The sequence below is a fragment of the Oncorhynchus gorbuscha genome, linkage group LG03 (assembly GCF_021184085.1).
Source record: "Oncorhynchus gorbuscha isolate QuinsamMale2020 ecotype Even-year linkage group LG03, OgorEven_v1.0, whole genome shotgun sequence".
Classification (NCBI taxonomy): Eukaryota; Metazoa; Chordata; class Actinopteri; order Salmoniformes; family Salmonidae; genus Oncorhynchus; species Oncorhynchus gorbuscha.
The window spans coordinates 97,961,856-97,976,771 of record NC_060175.1 but is presented as its reverse complement, the minus strand read 5'-3'; the positions used below and the strand labels follow the sequence as shown (position 1 = coordinate 97,976,771).

The 14,916-nt window shown below is 39.2% G+C and overlaps 1 protein-coding gene across 5 annotated transcripts; it reads right to left on the bottom strand.

The window, feature by feature from the left end:
* Positions 1 to 1,436: 1,436 nt before the first annotated feature.
* On the bottom strand, positions 1,437 to 13,560 carry LOC124032346 (tumor necrosis factor receptor superfamily member 14-like). Of its 5 annotated transcripts, XR_006838259.1 has the most exons (9): positions 11,481 to 13,560; positions 10,135 to 10,240; positions 9,762 to 10,043; positions 9,563 to 9,650; positions 9,239 to 9,420; positions 8,499 to 8,533; positions 8,314 to 8,362; positions 5,356 to 5,457; positions 1,437 to 1,887 (listed from the first exon to the last, which is right to left on the bottom strand). XR_006838259.1 is itself a non-coding variant. In XM_046344676.1 (8 exons), exons 1-8 carry the CDS (start codon positions 11,508 to 11,510, stop codon positions 5,453 to 5,455), a joined length of 777 nt encoding a protein of 258 aa, XP_046200632.1. In that variant the 5' UTR covers positions 11,511 to 13,560; the 3' UTR covers positions 4,546 to 5,452. The 5 variants fall into 5 exon arrangements, 4 of the variants coding, with proteins under 4 accessions (XP_046200632.1, XP_046200633.1, XP_046200631.1 ...); XM_046344676.1 differs by lacking the exon at positions 1,437 to 1,887 and having other exon boundaries at positions 4,546 to 5,457; XM_046344675.1 differs by lacking the exons at positions 1,437 to 1,887; positions 5,356 to 5,457 and adding an exon at positions 6,823 to 8,219.
* Positions 13,561 to 14,916: the final 1,356 nt, after the last annotated feature.

Below are 14,916 nucleotides of genomic sequence, written 5' to 3'. Positions count from 1 at the left end.
AGCTATAGACATTTTTGACAAGTAGCCTATATTCTATTACAGACACCTTATTGCATACTTATAAAATATATTGTGTGAACTAAACAAAAAAATTATAACCTATTTCTTAAAGTATATATTTTTTAGTACTAATATTATTGACCCCACTTCAACAAAGAAATACAAAAATACAAGTAATTTAGTTCTTGAAACATTTGAATGTAATGTTTCATTCAATGCTTCTTCTAAGGAGTAACACCAATATTTATTTTAATTTTACCTTTATTTAACTAGGCAAGTCAGTTAAGAACAAATTCTTATTTTCAATGACGGCCTAGGAACAGTGGGTTAACTGCCTGTTCAGGGATTTGTCAGACAGATTTGTACCTTGTCAGCTCGGGGGTTTGAACTTTCAACCTTCTGGTTACTAGTCCAACACTCTAACCATTTACATTACATTTAACATTACATTTAAGTCATTTAGCAGACGCTCTTATCCAGAGCGACTTACAAATTGGTGCATTCACCTTATGACATCCTAACCCAATATGGCGGCCAGTGGCTTCAGACTGGCCAATACATAGCATCAGCTGTACGGTGCATTCGGGAAGTATTCAGACCCCGTCCCTTTTCCACATTTTATGATACAGCCTTATTCTAAAATGGATTAAATCATTTTATCCCCTCATCAATCAACACACAATACCCAATAATGACAAAGCCAAAACAGGCTTTTATTATTTTTTATATTTTTTATTTCACCTTTATTTAACCAGTTTTAAGCTAGTTCGGGAACAAGTTCTCATTTACAACTGCGACCTGGCCAAGATAAAATAAAGCAGTGCGACACAAACAACAACACAAAGTTACACATTGAATAAACAAGCGTACAGTCAATAACACAATAGAAAAAAAATAAAGTCTATATACAGTGTGTGCAAATGGTGTGAGGACGTAAGGCAATAAATAGGCCAGAGTAGCGAATTACTTACAATTTAGCAGATTAACACTGGAGTGATAGATGAGCAGATGTGCAAGTAGTGATACGGGTGTGCAAAAGAGAAGAAAAGTATATAAAAACATTATGGGGATGAGGTAGGTAGATTGGGTAGATTGTGTGAGCTATTTAAAGATGGACTATGTACAACTGCAGCGATCGGTTAGCTGCTCAGTTAGCTGATGTTTAAAGTTAGTGAGGGAAATATAATTCTCCAGCTACAGCGATTTTTGCAATTCGTTCCAGTCACTGGCAGCAGGGAACTGGAAGGAAAGGAGGCCAAAGCAGGTGTTGGCTTTGGGGATGACCAGTGAGATATACCTGCTGGAGCGCATGCAACGGGTGGGTGTTGTTATCGTGACCAGTGAGCTGAGATAAGGCTGAGCTTTACCTAGCATAGACTTATAGACAGATACAGTGTGGCAAAAAAGTATTTAGTCAGCCACCAATTGTGGAAGTTCTCCCACTTAAAAAGATGAGAGAGGCCTGTAATTTTGATCATAGGTACACTTCAACTATGACAGACAAAATGAGAGAGAAAAAATCCAGAAAATCACATTGTATGATTTTTAAAGATGTGACACCAAACCCAAGATAACCTGTTATCTGCAAATTCAGTCAATAAATGTTAATGAAATGCATTTCTCTCCATGGTTTTTCTACAAGGTTTTCAGTCAAATTGAAACTAAGACTATATTGTAGGCTGATAATAACTCTAATTTATTTTAGCATTTTTTTTTTTTTAAACATGCCAAGCCACAAAATGTGCAAGTCAGAAATGTTTCTCTTTACAGTCCATGTCAAGGTTTCAAACTGTGCCATGGTTCCTCAATCCTCTCCAACTCACTGGAAGACCCACACACTGGATTTGTGAAGTTCTTAGGAGTTTTGAAGTATCCAGATGAACTGACCTGTTGAATTCATGCATTTTAGTACATGTACTGTATAATAAGAATAGTTCAATTATATTCTGCATAAATATTGCACACACTGCACCGTTAATAAATATAATATAGTAATGTACATTGGCTGACCACCATTGAGTTCAGTCACCATTAATAGTGAATAAAACTGAACTGAATCATAATCAAACATAACCTTTCAATTTATAAATGATGATATCTTGCTGAATTGAATGACTAAAAAATAACCACCTAAAATAATAAGCTAACTATCAACTGAGAAATTGGCAAATAGTTAGAGACTGCTGCCCTCTTGTGGTGAAGTAGCCTTGTACATGGAGCAATGTCCGTTCTACCAAAGACAGCGCAGTATGAAGACAGACTAAAACTGCTTCGTCAATAGAATTCCTCGATCACACTTGTAGGTGATGTCATGGATGGCATAGAAGCACGTAATCGGGTCTAACTTTCGTCTCAAGACGATCTGCGCAAGTGCAAGCCGTCAAATCAAAGACACTTTCGATATAAAGTAGTTTGACAAAACGTGTCAGTTTATCACTTTCAGTCCCTCTGTAGCTCAGTTGGTAGAGCATGGCGCTTGTAACGCCAGGGTAGTGGGTTCGATCCCCGGGACCACCCATACGTAGAATGTATGCACACATGACTGTAAGTCGCTTTGGATAAAAGTGTCTGCTAAATGGCATATATTATTATATTATATTTATATATTACTAGGTTGGAGTAATAACATGTTCAACTAAAGACATTCGATCCAATCTAAGTTGTGCCTTTAGATTGAGATCATTTACAACGAAGAAGGAATTCTTCTCTAATCGATTTCTCAAACCCTGGCCTGGGGCCTCATTTATAAACCGTGCATATGTACGAAATGGACCCTAAAACATGCTTGTGTCAGTTTTCAAGCAAAAGTTGTCATTTATAAAAACTGAACTTGACATGAAAATGTGTTCACCTTCTCACAAACTTTAGACAATGCTTATGCACAGTTTCTAGTGATTGAAGTTTAGCATTGGAAACAGGCAAGTAGACTAGTATTTTGTACAAGTGGAGGATATTATGGACAGGCTTATTCATAACAATAAACAGGTTAATAACAAGATGCAATCATTTGCCGTTAATGAGACGAGGGGAAGTTTATTTACTTCATCTTTACATTTCAAAATAAAGTGAAGTGGAAATGTCTAGAGGCAACAACAGCTCAGTTGCGAAGTGGTAGGCCACACAAGCTCACAGAACAGGACCGCAGAGTGCTGAAGTACATAGCATGTAAAAATAGTCTGTCCTCTGTTGCAACACTCACTACTGAGTTACAAACTGCCTCTGGAAGCAACTTCAGTACAATAACTGTTTGTTGGGAGCTTCACGAAATGGGTTTCCATGGCCGAGCACCAGCCTAAGATCACCATGCGCAACACGTTGGACTCTGGAGCAGTGGAAATGCGTTCTCTTGAGTTATTAATCACGCTTCACCATCTGGCAGTCTGACGGACAAATCTGGGTTTGGTGGATGCCAGGAGAACGCTACCTGCCCCAATGCATAGTGCCAACTGTAAAGACTGGTGGAGGAGGAATAATGGCCTGGGACTGTTTTTTTTACATGGTTCAGACTCCTTAGTTCCAGTGAAGGGAAATATTAATGCTACAGCATACAATGACAGTCTAGACAATTCTGTGCTTCCAACTTTGTGGCAACAGTTTGGGGAAGGCCCTTTCCTGTTTCAGCATGACAAATGCCCCTGTGGACAAAGAGAGGTCCGTACAGAAATGTTTTGTCGAGATCGGTGTGGAAGAACTTGACTGGCCTGCATAGAGCCCTGACCTCAACCCCATCGAACACCTTTGGGATGAATTGGAACGCTGACTGCAAGCCAAGGCTAATCACCCAACATTAGTGCCCGACCTCACTAATGTTCTTGTGGCTGAATGGAAGCATGTCCCCGCAGCAATGTTCCAACATCTAGTGGAAAGCCTTCCCAGGAGAGTGGAGGCTGTTATAGCAGCAAAGGGTGGACCAACTCCATATTAATGTACATGAGTTTGAAACAAGATGTTGGACAAGCAGGTGTCCACACATGGTCATGTAGAGCATGTCACAGTGATTTAGATGGTACAATGACTCTCTACAGCAGGGGTTCCCAAACTGTTTCACTCAGGTCCCCAGTCCAACATTGGGGTACATCTCACGCCCACGTCTATTTCTATGGGCACAAGCACTGTTCATGACGCAAACTGTTCACACCCCTCTTGTTGGTGTAGAGAATTTAGCAGGTTTAAAGCATATTTCCAGCAATTCTATGCATTTTGTCACAGGGTGCAGAGAACATTTTGCTGTTTAAAAAAGTCATTTTCTTGCAATTCTATACATTTTGCCATGTCTAATGTGTATTCCTGTTATCTTTGAATGTCTCATATATTAGTTGATCTGGACATTTCTGACAAGTTATAAATTGCTCTCTAAGTTATGCAATGCCTGAAGAAAATGTCACCTTTATTTAACCAGGTAGGTCAGTTGAGAACAAGTTCTCGTTTACAACTGCGACCTGGCCAAGATAAAGCAAAGCAGTGCGACACAAACAACAGAAGTACACATGGAATAAACAAACATACAGTCAATAACACAATAGAAAAAAATAAAGTGTATATACAGTGTGTGCAAATGGCGTGAGGAGGTAAGGCAATAAATAGGCCATAGTAGCAAAGTAATTACAATTTAGCAAATTAACACTGGAGTGATAGATGTGCAGATGATGATGTGCAATTAGAGATGACAGGAAAACGACCCAATTTCGAAATGGCACCCTCGGAATTCTGATCGGTTTTAAGTAATAACTCGAAAAAATTAAAAGCGCGGTGTCACTTTGCTTTGGGAGTTTTGATGCGTATACTAATGCAAAGCCATATGTTAGATGTTGTAACGGTTATGCTACTTAATGTTACACTTTAAGCCTGTGTCTAGCTGAAACAACGCTGACTTTCCTCTTGGTGTTTGTCTTTTAACATGTATGTAGATGGGCTAGCATAATGAAGGTACAACAATGTAATTTAGATAAGCAACATTTTATCTTGGCTACACAAACCGCTAGACAGCGCATGCACTTAAAGGACGTGAAGCGTCGTGTCCTTTAGGGCTAGCACTAACTAACATAACACTTTAGCTAACAGTTAATTTCGAACATCATAATAGAAATTAGTTATAGATCTGTCATTCTCATTTAAAGAATGTCTAAGAAGCGGTAGATCTTTTATACAGTATGTTCACCATTTCTATGCTTCCCTTTAAGTAAATGTTTTGCATCTTATTTTCATTTTCACAAATGACAAAAAAACGACTGAAGCAGATAGCAGAGGCATATTCACACTGGAAGATTTGCATTTTTGTCACAGACAAGGCCACCATGCAAGATTAGATTCGTTTTAGGTCTTACACAAGAAGATAACATAACGTCAGGACCCCACCCAGAGCTGGCCTCTCTCAGCCTGTGGATCTCCTCTTCTATCCTGGCTCTTCTCCTGCACCTCCCTTAGATTCCTGACCTCCAGACGAACTATCAACTCAGCCTTCAATACAAAGAAACACAAAGAAAACTGCGATGACCAAGGTTACTTCAGCTCCTCATTTTAACATGTTTATTTTCTTTACAATTTTGGCTTTTCATTCGTTTTTCTTTAATTTCACAGGTTTTTATATTTAATTCTAGATGTGGTCTGTTGGTTCTAGATGTGGTCTGTTGGTTCTGTTATCAGTTTTAGTTTGAACAGTCTTCCAACCTGAAGTTTCTACTTTCTTTTTTGTTTCTTTTCAACTTTAGTTTCAGATTCAATTTTACTCAACCATGAGTGTTTTAAGGCAGAGGGATAGATGACACTGTTAAAGTTAGAGCACTGCTGGGTTAATCAGTATATGGCTGTATACCCATTAAACCTTATCAATTGAACAAAGGTCACAACTTGTTTTTCAGTACACGTATGAGTGCATGATTATTGTACACGCTCATAGCACTCAAATATACACTGAGTGTACAGAACAGCCTCAATTTGTCGGGGCATGGACTCTACCAAGGTGTCAAAAGCGTTCCACAGGGTTGCTGGCCCATGTTGACTCCAATACTTCCCACAGTTGTGTCAAGTTGGCTGGATGTCCTTTGGGTGGTGGACCATTTTTGATATACAGGGAAACTGTGTAAAAAAAAACACAGCAGTGTTGCATTTCTTGACACAAAACGGTGTGCCTGACACCTACTACCATACCCCGTTCAAAGGCACTTAAACCTGGTCATTCGGTTGAAAAACATTTCTTAAACAGCAGCTAACGGAACAAAACGAGGATAAACATTCTTGAATTTGTCCAATAGAAACTTGTTTGCAGTTTGGACTATTGATTACACCCTAGATCAGCTAGATGCAGGCATAGAGTGTGCAAGGTGGTATTGAATGTGTCACTGTGTCACCTTGATTTCTCGACTTGTGCACCTACTTTGTAAACTTTTAATCATAGGCTAGGTTGTAGCAATCTCATGATGGGTATAGGGATAGAGTATAATGTAGTAGCCTAAACCTAGCCTGTTGCATTGAGCTGGGTGAATGGAATATGAATGACAGTCATCAATATGCTGTAATATAAATAAGGCTATACTCATTCAAATAAACCATCCTCAATAATCTTAAACGGCACTGACTGCCACTGCCTTCCATTCCTCCTTGAGGTATAAATGACAGGTGAAACTCATGTGGAGCCAATTCACCTGTCCAATCAGTGAGTCTTCAAGGAAGGATGCACTTTTTAAAGGAAGGTCAATATAATCCTTCTCGTTTGGAATCTCTAAAGATATTAAAAATTGTTTTGGAATTTAGTCAATATTACACATGTGAAATATCAGGAAGTTCATTATACAGATGAACTAAACAGACCTACTAACACCCTCGCAGTTTTCACATTTTGCTTTATTCAATAGCATTTTTACAATGTAGCTAACATCATTGGGACACTTGAACATAAGAAAGTTAGCTGGCTTAATTGTATTGCAGATCCTCTATTTCTTAATCCCAAGAGGAGCCATTGGATCAGTCACCAGAAATACACTTACAGCAACAATAGACTGAGCACTGATAGCTGGTGAAATAAGCATAACCCATGATTTACAGAGAAGCAACTTGATTCAATAGAAGAGACTAAACCCATGGAATCAAAAACATCAAAACAATGAATAATGGCATTGAATAATGTGCATCATATAAAACAATACCTACAAAATACAAAGGAACTGTACAACACAAATAACTATACAATCAAGGTGGAAAATCTGTCAATGTGTTCTTGAGCAAGGCACTTAACCCTAATTTGTTCCAGGAGCAGAGTACTACTATGGCTGACCCTGTAAAACAATACATTTCACAGCACGTATCCCAGTGTGACAATAAAATATATATTTTAGGAGGATCGTAAAGAACAGAACTGTAAACAAAACATTTGTCCCATTGCTTTGCTTCAGAGCTCCCCAGTGGCGCAGGTCTAAGGCAATGCATCTCAGTGCAAGGAGTCACTACAGTCCCTGGTTTTAATCCAGGCTGTATCACACCCGGCCGTGATTGGGAGTCCCATAGGGCGGTGCACAATTGGCCCAGTGTCGTCCGGTGTAGGCTGTCATTGTAAATAAGAATTTGTTCTTAACTGACTTGCCTAGTTAAATAAAAGTTTTACAAAATAAATGGGTCACACTGAACATAGCCTACACTGCACCATTGCCTCTTGATGTTTACTCTGTGGGATTATACAAATCCATGGTCACTCAACAAGGAGTCCATTTTTCCCCCATACCAGTGTCCAGGAAATGTCATTCCTATGTCCTCTACAGTACATCACAAGTTCCATAAGGTCCATGGAGATGTTGTGATCTGTAGACTTCCTCAGTTCAAGGGCATTTGCTCACACTGCATCTGGCACCAGCATCCAAAGACCAGGTGCAGTGTCTTACAAAATGGAATTTGTGTTTTATTCCAATTACCGTCAACTGACTTGGACTGACCATTTGAAAATCATGGACACCCGACCTTTCCCTGAACAGAACAGACCTGGCTCCTACTAAGGTTTCCATCTTCATCCCCAGTATTGGAAGACAGGCTGTCTATCAAGGTCATGGCCTTTTTAATCTTTACACCACAAAACAAATATGCCAGCCTCCAACTTTGATTTAAAAACAGAGTCTAGATCACATTCACCATGTAGTGGACAGAAATTGGGCCCTACTGCCTAGTCTTGTTTTCAAGCCAATGAACCACATATTAGACTGGATTGTTCTGATGAATGTTCTGGGGGCTTGAATCTGTATAATATTCATAAGACACGTTTTAGCTCAAATCTGGCTGAAATTCATTAACAGGTATACTGTACCATTCTGATGTTACAGGCTACCTTACCTGTGCTTGTTCCCACAAACAGCATTGATGTTCCCTCAGTGTCTGATACCTAGTAAAAGGAAACCTCAACTCAATAAAACCTTTGAGGTAATACAAATTCCTGTCAGCCATCTCCTTACCACATTGAGTATGATAGAAAATACTGCTGTATTAAGTAGGTATTGTGGGATTATTCATTAACAAACCTCTGTAGGGCTTTGTGTCTCTGGAAAAATCCTCTCTGGAAAAGTACAAGAATCAACATTGAGACAAAACCTCATTTGGATCTCGATAACATACTGTTTGACAGGGGTGTTGTCATGATATTTAGAACATTATTGTGCATTTAATTTTATTAATCTTGTACTGGTACTTCCTGTATGTAGCACCATTCTTGTGTGATCTAAGTACTGGTACTTCCTGTATGTAGCACCATTCTTGTGTGATCTAGTACTGGTACTTCCTGTATGTAGCACCATTCTTGTGTGATCTAGTACTGGTACTTCCTGTATGTAGCACCATTCTTGTGTGATCTAGTACTGGTACTTCCTGTATGTAGCACCATTCTTGTGTGATCTAGTACTGGTACTTCCTGTATGTAGCACCATTCTTGTGTGATCTAGTACTGGTACTTCCTGTATGTAGCACCATTCTTGTGTGATCTAGTACTGGTACTTCCTGTATGTAGCACCATTCTTGTGTGATCTAGTACTGGTACTTCCTGTATGTAGCTCCATTCTTGTTATTTTATTTGAATCATCGTGTTACTATTTTGTATTTATTTTGTAACTGCATCGTTTGGAAGGGCTCGTAAGCAAGCGGTAAAGTCTACACCTGTTGTATTCGACAAATAAAATGTGATTTGATTCAGTGTTGGATGTTTCTAACTTGTTCATCTGGGCAATTAAAACAAATGAAACTGTACAATTCCCCAAAATAAACTCACCAGATACAGGACCTTTCATTTTTCTTCTAATAGCTACTGCAGTCACTGCTGATATCACAGCTAGTACCAGCACCACCACCACAGCAGATATTATTGCTATGGAAAGGGAGGTCTGTGGTCCACATTCAGAGTCGGACCGATGAGTTCCAGGTTTAATTTGCTGAAGCTTCAAGGTATCACATCTATAATAAGAGAAATAGACCACTGGTAAATCGACAATGTAGTCATCGAACATTCAGTTTTACATGATGAAAACGGTTTGCATATTGCAGTATATAGTTTATATTTTGAAGGAAAATATAATTATACATGAGCCACACTTACTGTGTGTGTGGCTGGCAGGATGTAAATGATCCATTTGAATAGGTGTCACCAGTACAGTCAGAACACACAGTATCTATAGATGCTGTTCCTGCACCAACACAGGGTGAAACTCATTAAGGATCCTGACTTGAGATGTGCTGAACTCAGGACTGCATAAATCATGCACTGATGTCATAGGAAGATTTACATGAAGACCAACCTGTGTGGCTGATGTATTGACCAGGTTTACAGCTGCTGTGTCTCTGGGCTGCTCTACAACCATCCTTAGTTGGGTCTAGACAGTAGAACCCCTCCAGTGTCCCACAGACAGTGTCTGATGAAGGTGTACATGACCACTTTACCTTCAAACCAAATCCTGGGTCACAGTTTGTACACAGTATGCATGCTGTAAGACCATTGGGTTCATCAAGGAACGTGGAGTCAGTACAGGGGACACAGGAAGTACTTGTAAATTCTGTACAGTGTTTATGTACCCGGTTTCCTGTGGGATAAAGGTCAGTGTCATGGATTGATTGGTATTGGAATGTATTTTCTTCATAATAATCCTTATAGTATACAGAGCTGGTCCTTACCTGGTGAACACATAGGACAGCATTCATCACCTGTTCTGTACTCTGCTCTACCACATGCAATAGAGAGCTGAATGTTTAGAAGTGTCAAAATGATAGCTAGGTTCATCTGTAAATAGAGAAAATGAACACATTACCACGGTTGAAAAATAGAGTGTGTGTGGGGGGGGGGTCACATTGACAAATGCAGGGTTGAAGAGAGTTTGTGGTTAGGGAAGAGATGTGACAGGAGGAGAGTTCAGGTTGACAGTTCCAAATAGAGAGAAAGCATAGTTAACATTTACATGTTTTGATTAATAAATGTCAGTGAAATTTACTTACTCAGATGGATTTTTTTTCAAAGAGTTAATATAATAATTTGTTTTTGCAAAGCCAATGTTCAAAGAGCAAACCATTTTCAAAACTAGAATTTGACACAGAAAATGTGAATAAACCCAGGATGACTGACAGGGCGCTGAATTTAGCTTTTTGTAGTAATGTTACTGTCCCCACTTCAACAAATAAATACTCAAATACAAGTAATTTCATCCTTGAAACATTTTATTGAATGGAAAATGTTCATTCCTATGGAGAACTGCTTCCAATATACAGTGCATTCAGAGAGTATTCAGACCCCATGACTTTTTCCACATTTTGCTATTTTACAGCCTTATTCTAAAATGTATTTAATCACCTCCCTGACCAAGGCCCTTCTCCCCCGATTGCTCCATTTGGCCCGGGCGGCTAGCTCTTGGAAGAGTCTTGGTGGTTCCAAACTTCTTCCATTTAAGAATGAAGGAGGCCACTGTGTTCTTGGGGACCTTCAATGCTGCAGACATTTTTGGGACCCTTCCCCAGATCTGTGCCTCGACACAATACTGTCTTAGAGCTCTATGGACAATTCCCTCAACCTCATGGCTTCGTTCCTGCTCTGATATGCACTGTCAACTGTGGGACCTTATATACACAGGTGTGTGTGCCTTTCCAAATCATGTCCAATCAATTGAATTCACCACAGGTGGACTCCAAACAAGTTATAATAACATTTCAAGGATGATCAATGGAAACAGAATGCACCTGAGCTCAATTTCTAGTCTCATAGCAAAGGATCTGAATACTTATGTAAATAAAGTATATTTTTCACTTTGTCATTATGGGATATTATGTGTAGATTGCTGAGGAAAAATATTGATTTAATCCATTTTAGAATAAGGCTGTATCGGGGGGAAAAAACGGCACTGAAGGGGTCTGAACTTTCCAAATGCACTGTACATCATTGGTGTACACTCTGAGCATACTATCTGGTACCATTTACTGCTGTAGCGTGAAATGATGCTACTAAGCTTACAAAACCCAAATGTTTAACTTACTATCCATATTAAGCTTTGAAACTGAGCCATGGTTCTCCAATCCTCAACATCTCAGTGGAAGAAGGTCCACCACCCTGGAATCTTAGATTTGAACTAAGAACATCCCGGTTGTCGTCAATCCTCATGTAGACCTTGAGTCACACACAAATAAAATTGGAAAAGTTTAATATCATACAATATTAAAATATTTTCCATAGACTATTTAACAAACGTTAAATTAGAACGGATTATTTTTGGTTCAATGGAGTCTTATCGTATATGGCAATTACATTTTCTGTGTTATGTGAACCAACATATTAAAACCTAAAAATGCTGTCTCCCATTGCCAAGCAACCAAATGCCTTGTATTACACAGTGATTTGTAGTACAACGGTGGTGTCATGCTGGATGATGCCCTTCTGTTAAAAGGGTTGATTTTTTACTCACCAATATTTTATTTTACCTTTATATAACTAGGCAAGTCAGTTAAGAACAAATTCTTATTTTCAATGACAACCTAGGAACAGTGGTTTAACTGCCTTGTCCAGGAGCAGAATGACAGATTTTTACCTTGTCAGCTCAGGGATTCGATCGTACAACCTTCTGGTTACAAGTCCAACGCTCTACCCACTCGGCTACTTGCCGCCCCCAGGGTGTCCAATATAAGGACACAGTGTGGTCAAAGACTTAGTTGTAGTCACAATCTGGTTACATGTAAGTACAAACAGTTATATTTTGGGGTTATTACATACACTACATTACCAAAAGTCTGTGGACACCTGCTTGTTGAACATCTCATTCCAAAATCATGGGTATTAATATGGAAACAATTAAATTCTAGACGATTCTGTGCTTCCAACTTTGTAACAACAGTTTGGGGAAGGCCAATTCCAGTTTCAGCATGACAATACCCTAAGCGAGGTTCGTACAGAAATATTTTGTCGAGTTCGATGTGGAAGATCTTGACTGGCCTGCAGATCTGACCTCAACCCCATCGAAACACCTTTGGGATGAATTGGAACACCGACTGCGAGCAAAGCCTAATCGCTAAACCTCACCAATCCTCGTGACTGAAGTCCCCTCAGCAATGTTCCAACATCTAGTGGAAAGCCTTCCCAGACAAGTGGATGCTGTTATAGCAGCAAAGGGGGGCCCAACTCCATATCACTGCCCATGATTATGGAATAAGTTGTTCGACGAGCAGTTGTCCACATTCTTTTTCATGTAGAGCATGTCACAGCGGTGTAGATGGTACAATGACTCTCTACACCAGCGGTTCCCAAACGGTTTCAGTCAGGCCCCCCTTCCAGGATTGGGGAACATCCCGCGCCCACGTCTATTTATATGGGCACAAGCACTGTTCATGACACAAACCCCTCTTGTTGGTATAGAGAATTTAGTAGGTTTAAAGCATATTTCCTGCAATTCTACACATTTTGTCAAGGGGTGCAGAGAAGATTTGGGTGTTTTAAAAGGTAATTTTCTTGCAATTCTATACATTTAGCCATATCTAATGTGTATTCATGTCATCTTTGAGTGTCTCAAACCTTACCACAAAATCTATGGGCTACAAAACCAAGCAAAAACGTTTGCTGACATGGGCTAGTTGATCTGGACATTTGTCACGTTACAAATTGTTATGCAAGAGAGAAACTGAAGACGCCCTACCCAATTTCGAAATGGAACCTTCGGGAATTCTGATCGGATTTATGTAACTCAACATGTAAAAGTGAGGTTTCACTTTGCTTTGGGAGTTTTGATGCGTATACTAATGCAAAGCCATATGTTATCGGTTATGCTACTTAATGTTACACTTTAAGCCTGTGTCTAGCTAAAACAACGCTGACCAGCCTCTAGGCGTTTGTCTTTTATTGTCTTGGCTGGACAGCGTCGTGTCCTTTAGGGCTAGCACTAACTAACGTAAAATAACACTTTAGCTTACAGTTCATTTCGAATACGAAAATCATATTTCAAAATACGATATTATACATATTGAATCAATATTGAATACACGTTTCTTACACACGTAACAGAGCAGTCTTACCTGTTAGATTAACTCGGAGTAGTTTACACTTTCGTTTATGAAGGATTGTGCTAACGAGGATCCTTGGGACGTCCTTAACCCTTAAAGCTGCAGTATGTACCTTTTGGGCGAACATATACATTTGAGTTATAGATCTGCCATTCTCCGTTAAAGCAAGTCTAATAAGCGGCAGATCTGTTATACAGAGTATATTCACTGTTTCTATGCTTCTCATGTTTAAATAAATGTTTTACGTATTCTGCTAAATGGCATATATTATTTTCATTTTGGAAATACTACTCCCTTTTCCACTGCCACACATTCATGTTCTTTGGAACTATTAATCTCTCTGTGCTGTACCTTCTTTGATAAATGTAGCACACCTACCACCCAAACCCTCTATTCTATCACTTCTCACAGAGATAAACCCAGGTATAAAATAATCCAATTGCCATATGAACTCAAACTAATTTTTGTTTATGAGGGATTTAGCAATAACCATGGAATCTGGGATCTTTGGGACGTCACTACCCTCAACTCCAAAGCTTTCATTTTTGTTTCTGAGGGACTTTCCATGGTTAGTACTATCCAGCATCCTTGGGATGTCACTACCCTCAACCCCAATCTTATCTAACCTTAAAGCTGCAATAAGTAACTTTTTTTGTGTGACCGGACCAAATTCACATAGAAATTTGAGTTATAGATCTGTCATTATATTTTAAAGCAAGTCTAAGAAGCGGTAGATCTGTTATACAGTATGTTCACTATTTCTATGCTTCTCTTGTTTAAGTAAATGTTTTGCGTCTTTAACTTTCAGCTTTGAAAATACAATGTTTTCGCTTATGGAGAAGATATTTCACAGCGGTTTAGATGGTACAATGGTCTCTGCACCAGGTGTTCCCAAACTTTTTAACTCTGACCCCCTTTCCAGTATTGTGGAACATCCCGCGCCCCCCGTCTATTTCTATGGGCACAAGCTATGGGTTTACATTTGTATTTTTGTCGAGAGCAAAACGTTTTTCTTTTCAATCAAAAATAATTATTTTGAAAGCAAAAACGGGGCTTCAAAGTTTTTTTAAAAATGTACAAATGTGCAATCAAATATTTTCTAATAGAGCGCAAAACGTCATTCCACAAAAATATTTCAGGAACAAAAAATGTATTTGAAAACTAAACTCCAATTTAATTTCGCAATCAACCACCCTCCATTTTGGCTAGACTGCTCTCTTTGCTTGCAGTTCCTCTTTATTTTTGCTTTTGAAACCTTTTTGTTGTTGATTGAAACACCATTTCCTCGTTTGCACTTTTGACCCCACAGCTGTGGGCGGGCTTTAGTGGGAGGTGTGGAGGATGCTTCTCCATTGGTCAGGTCAGTATCAATAAGGACTGTGTGGTGATGGCGTCTCAGGTAAGCAGCACTGGGCGGTCTTCCGT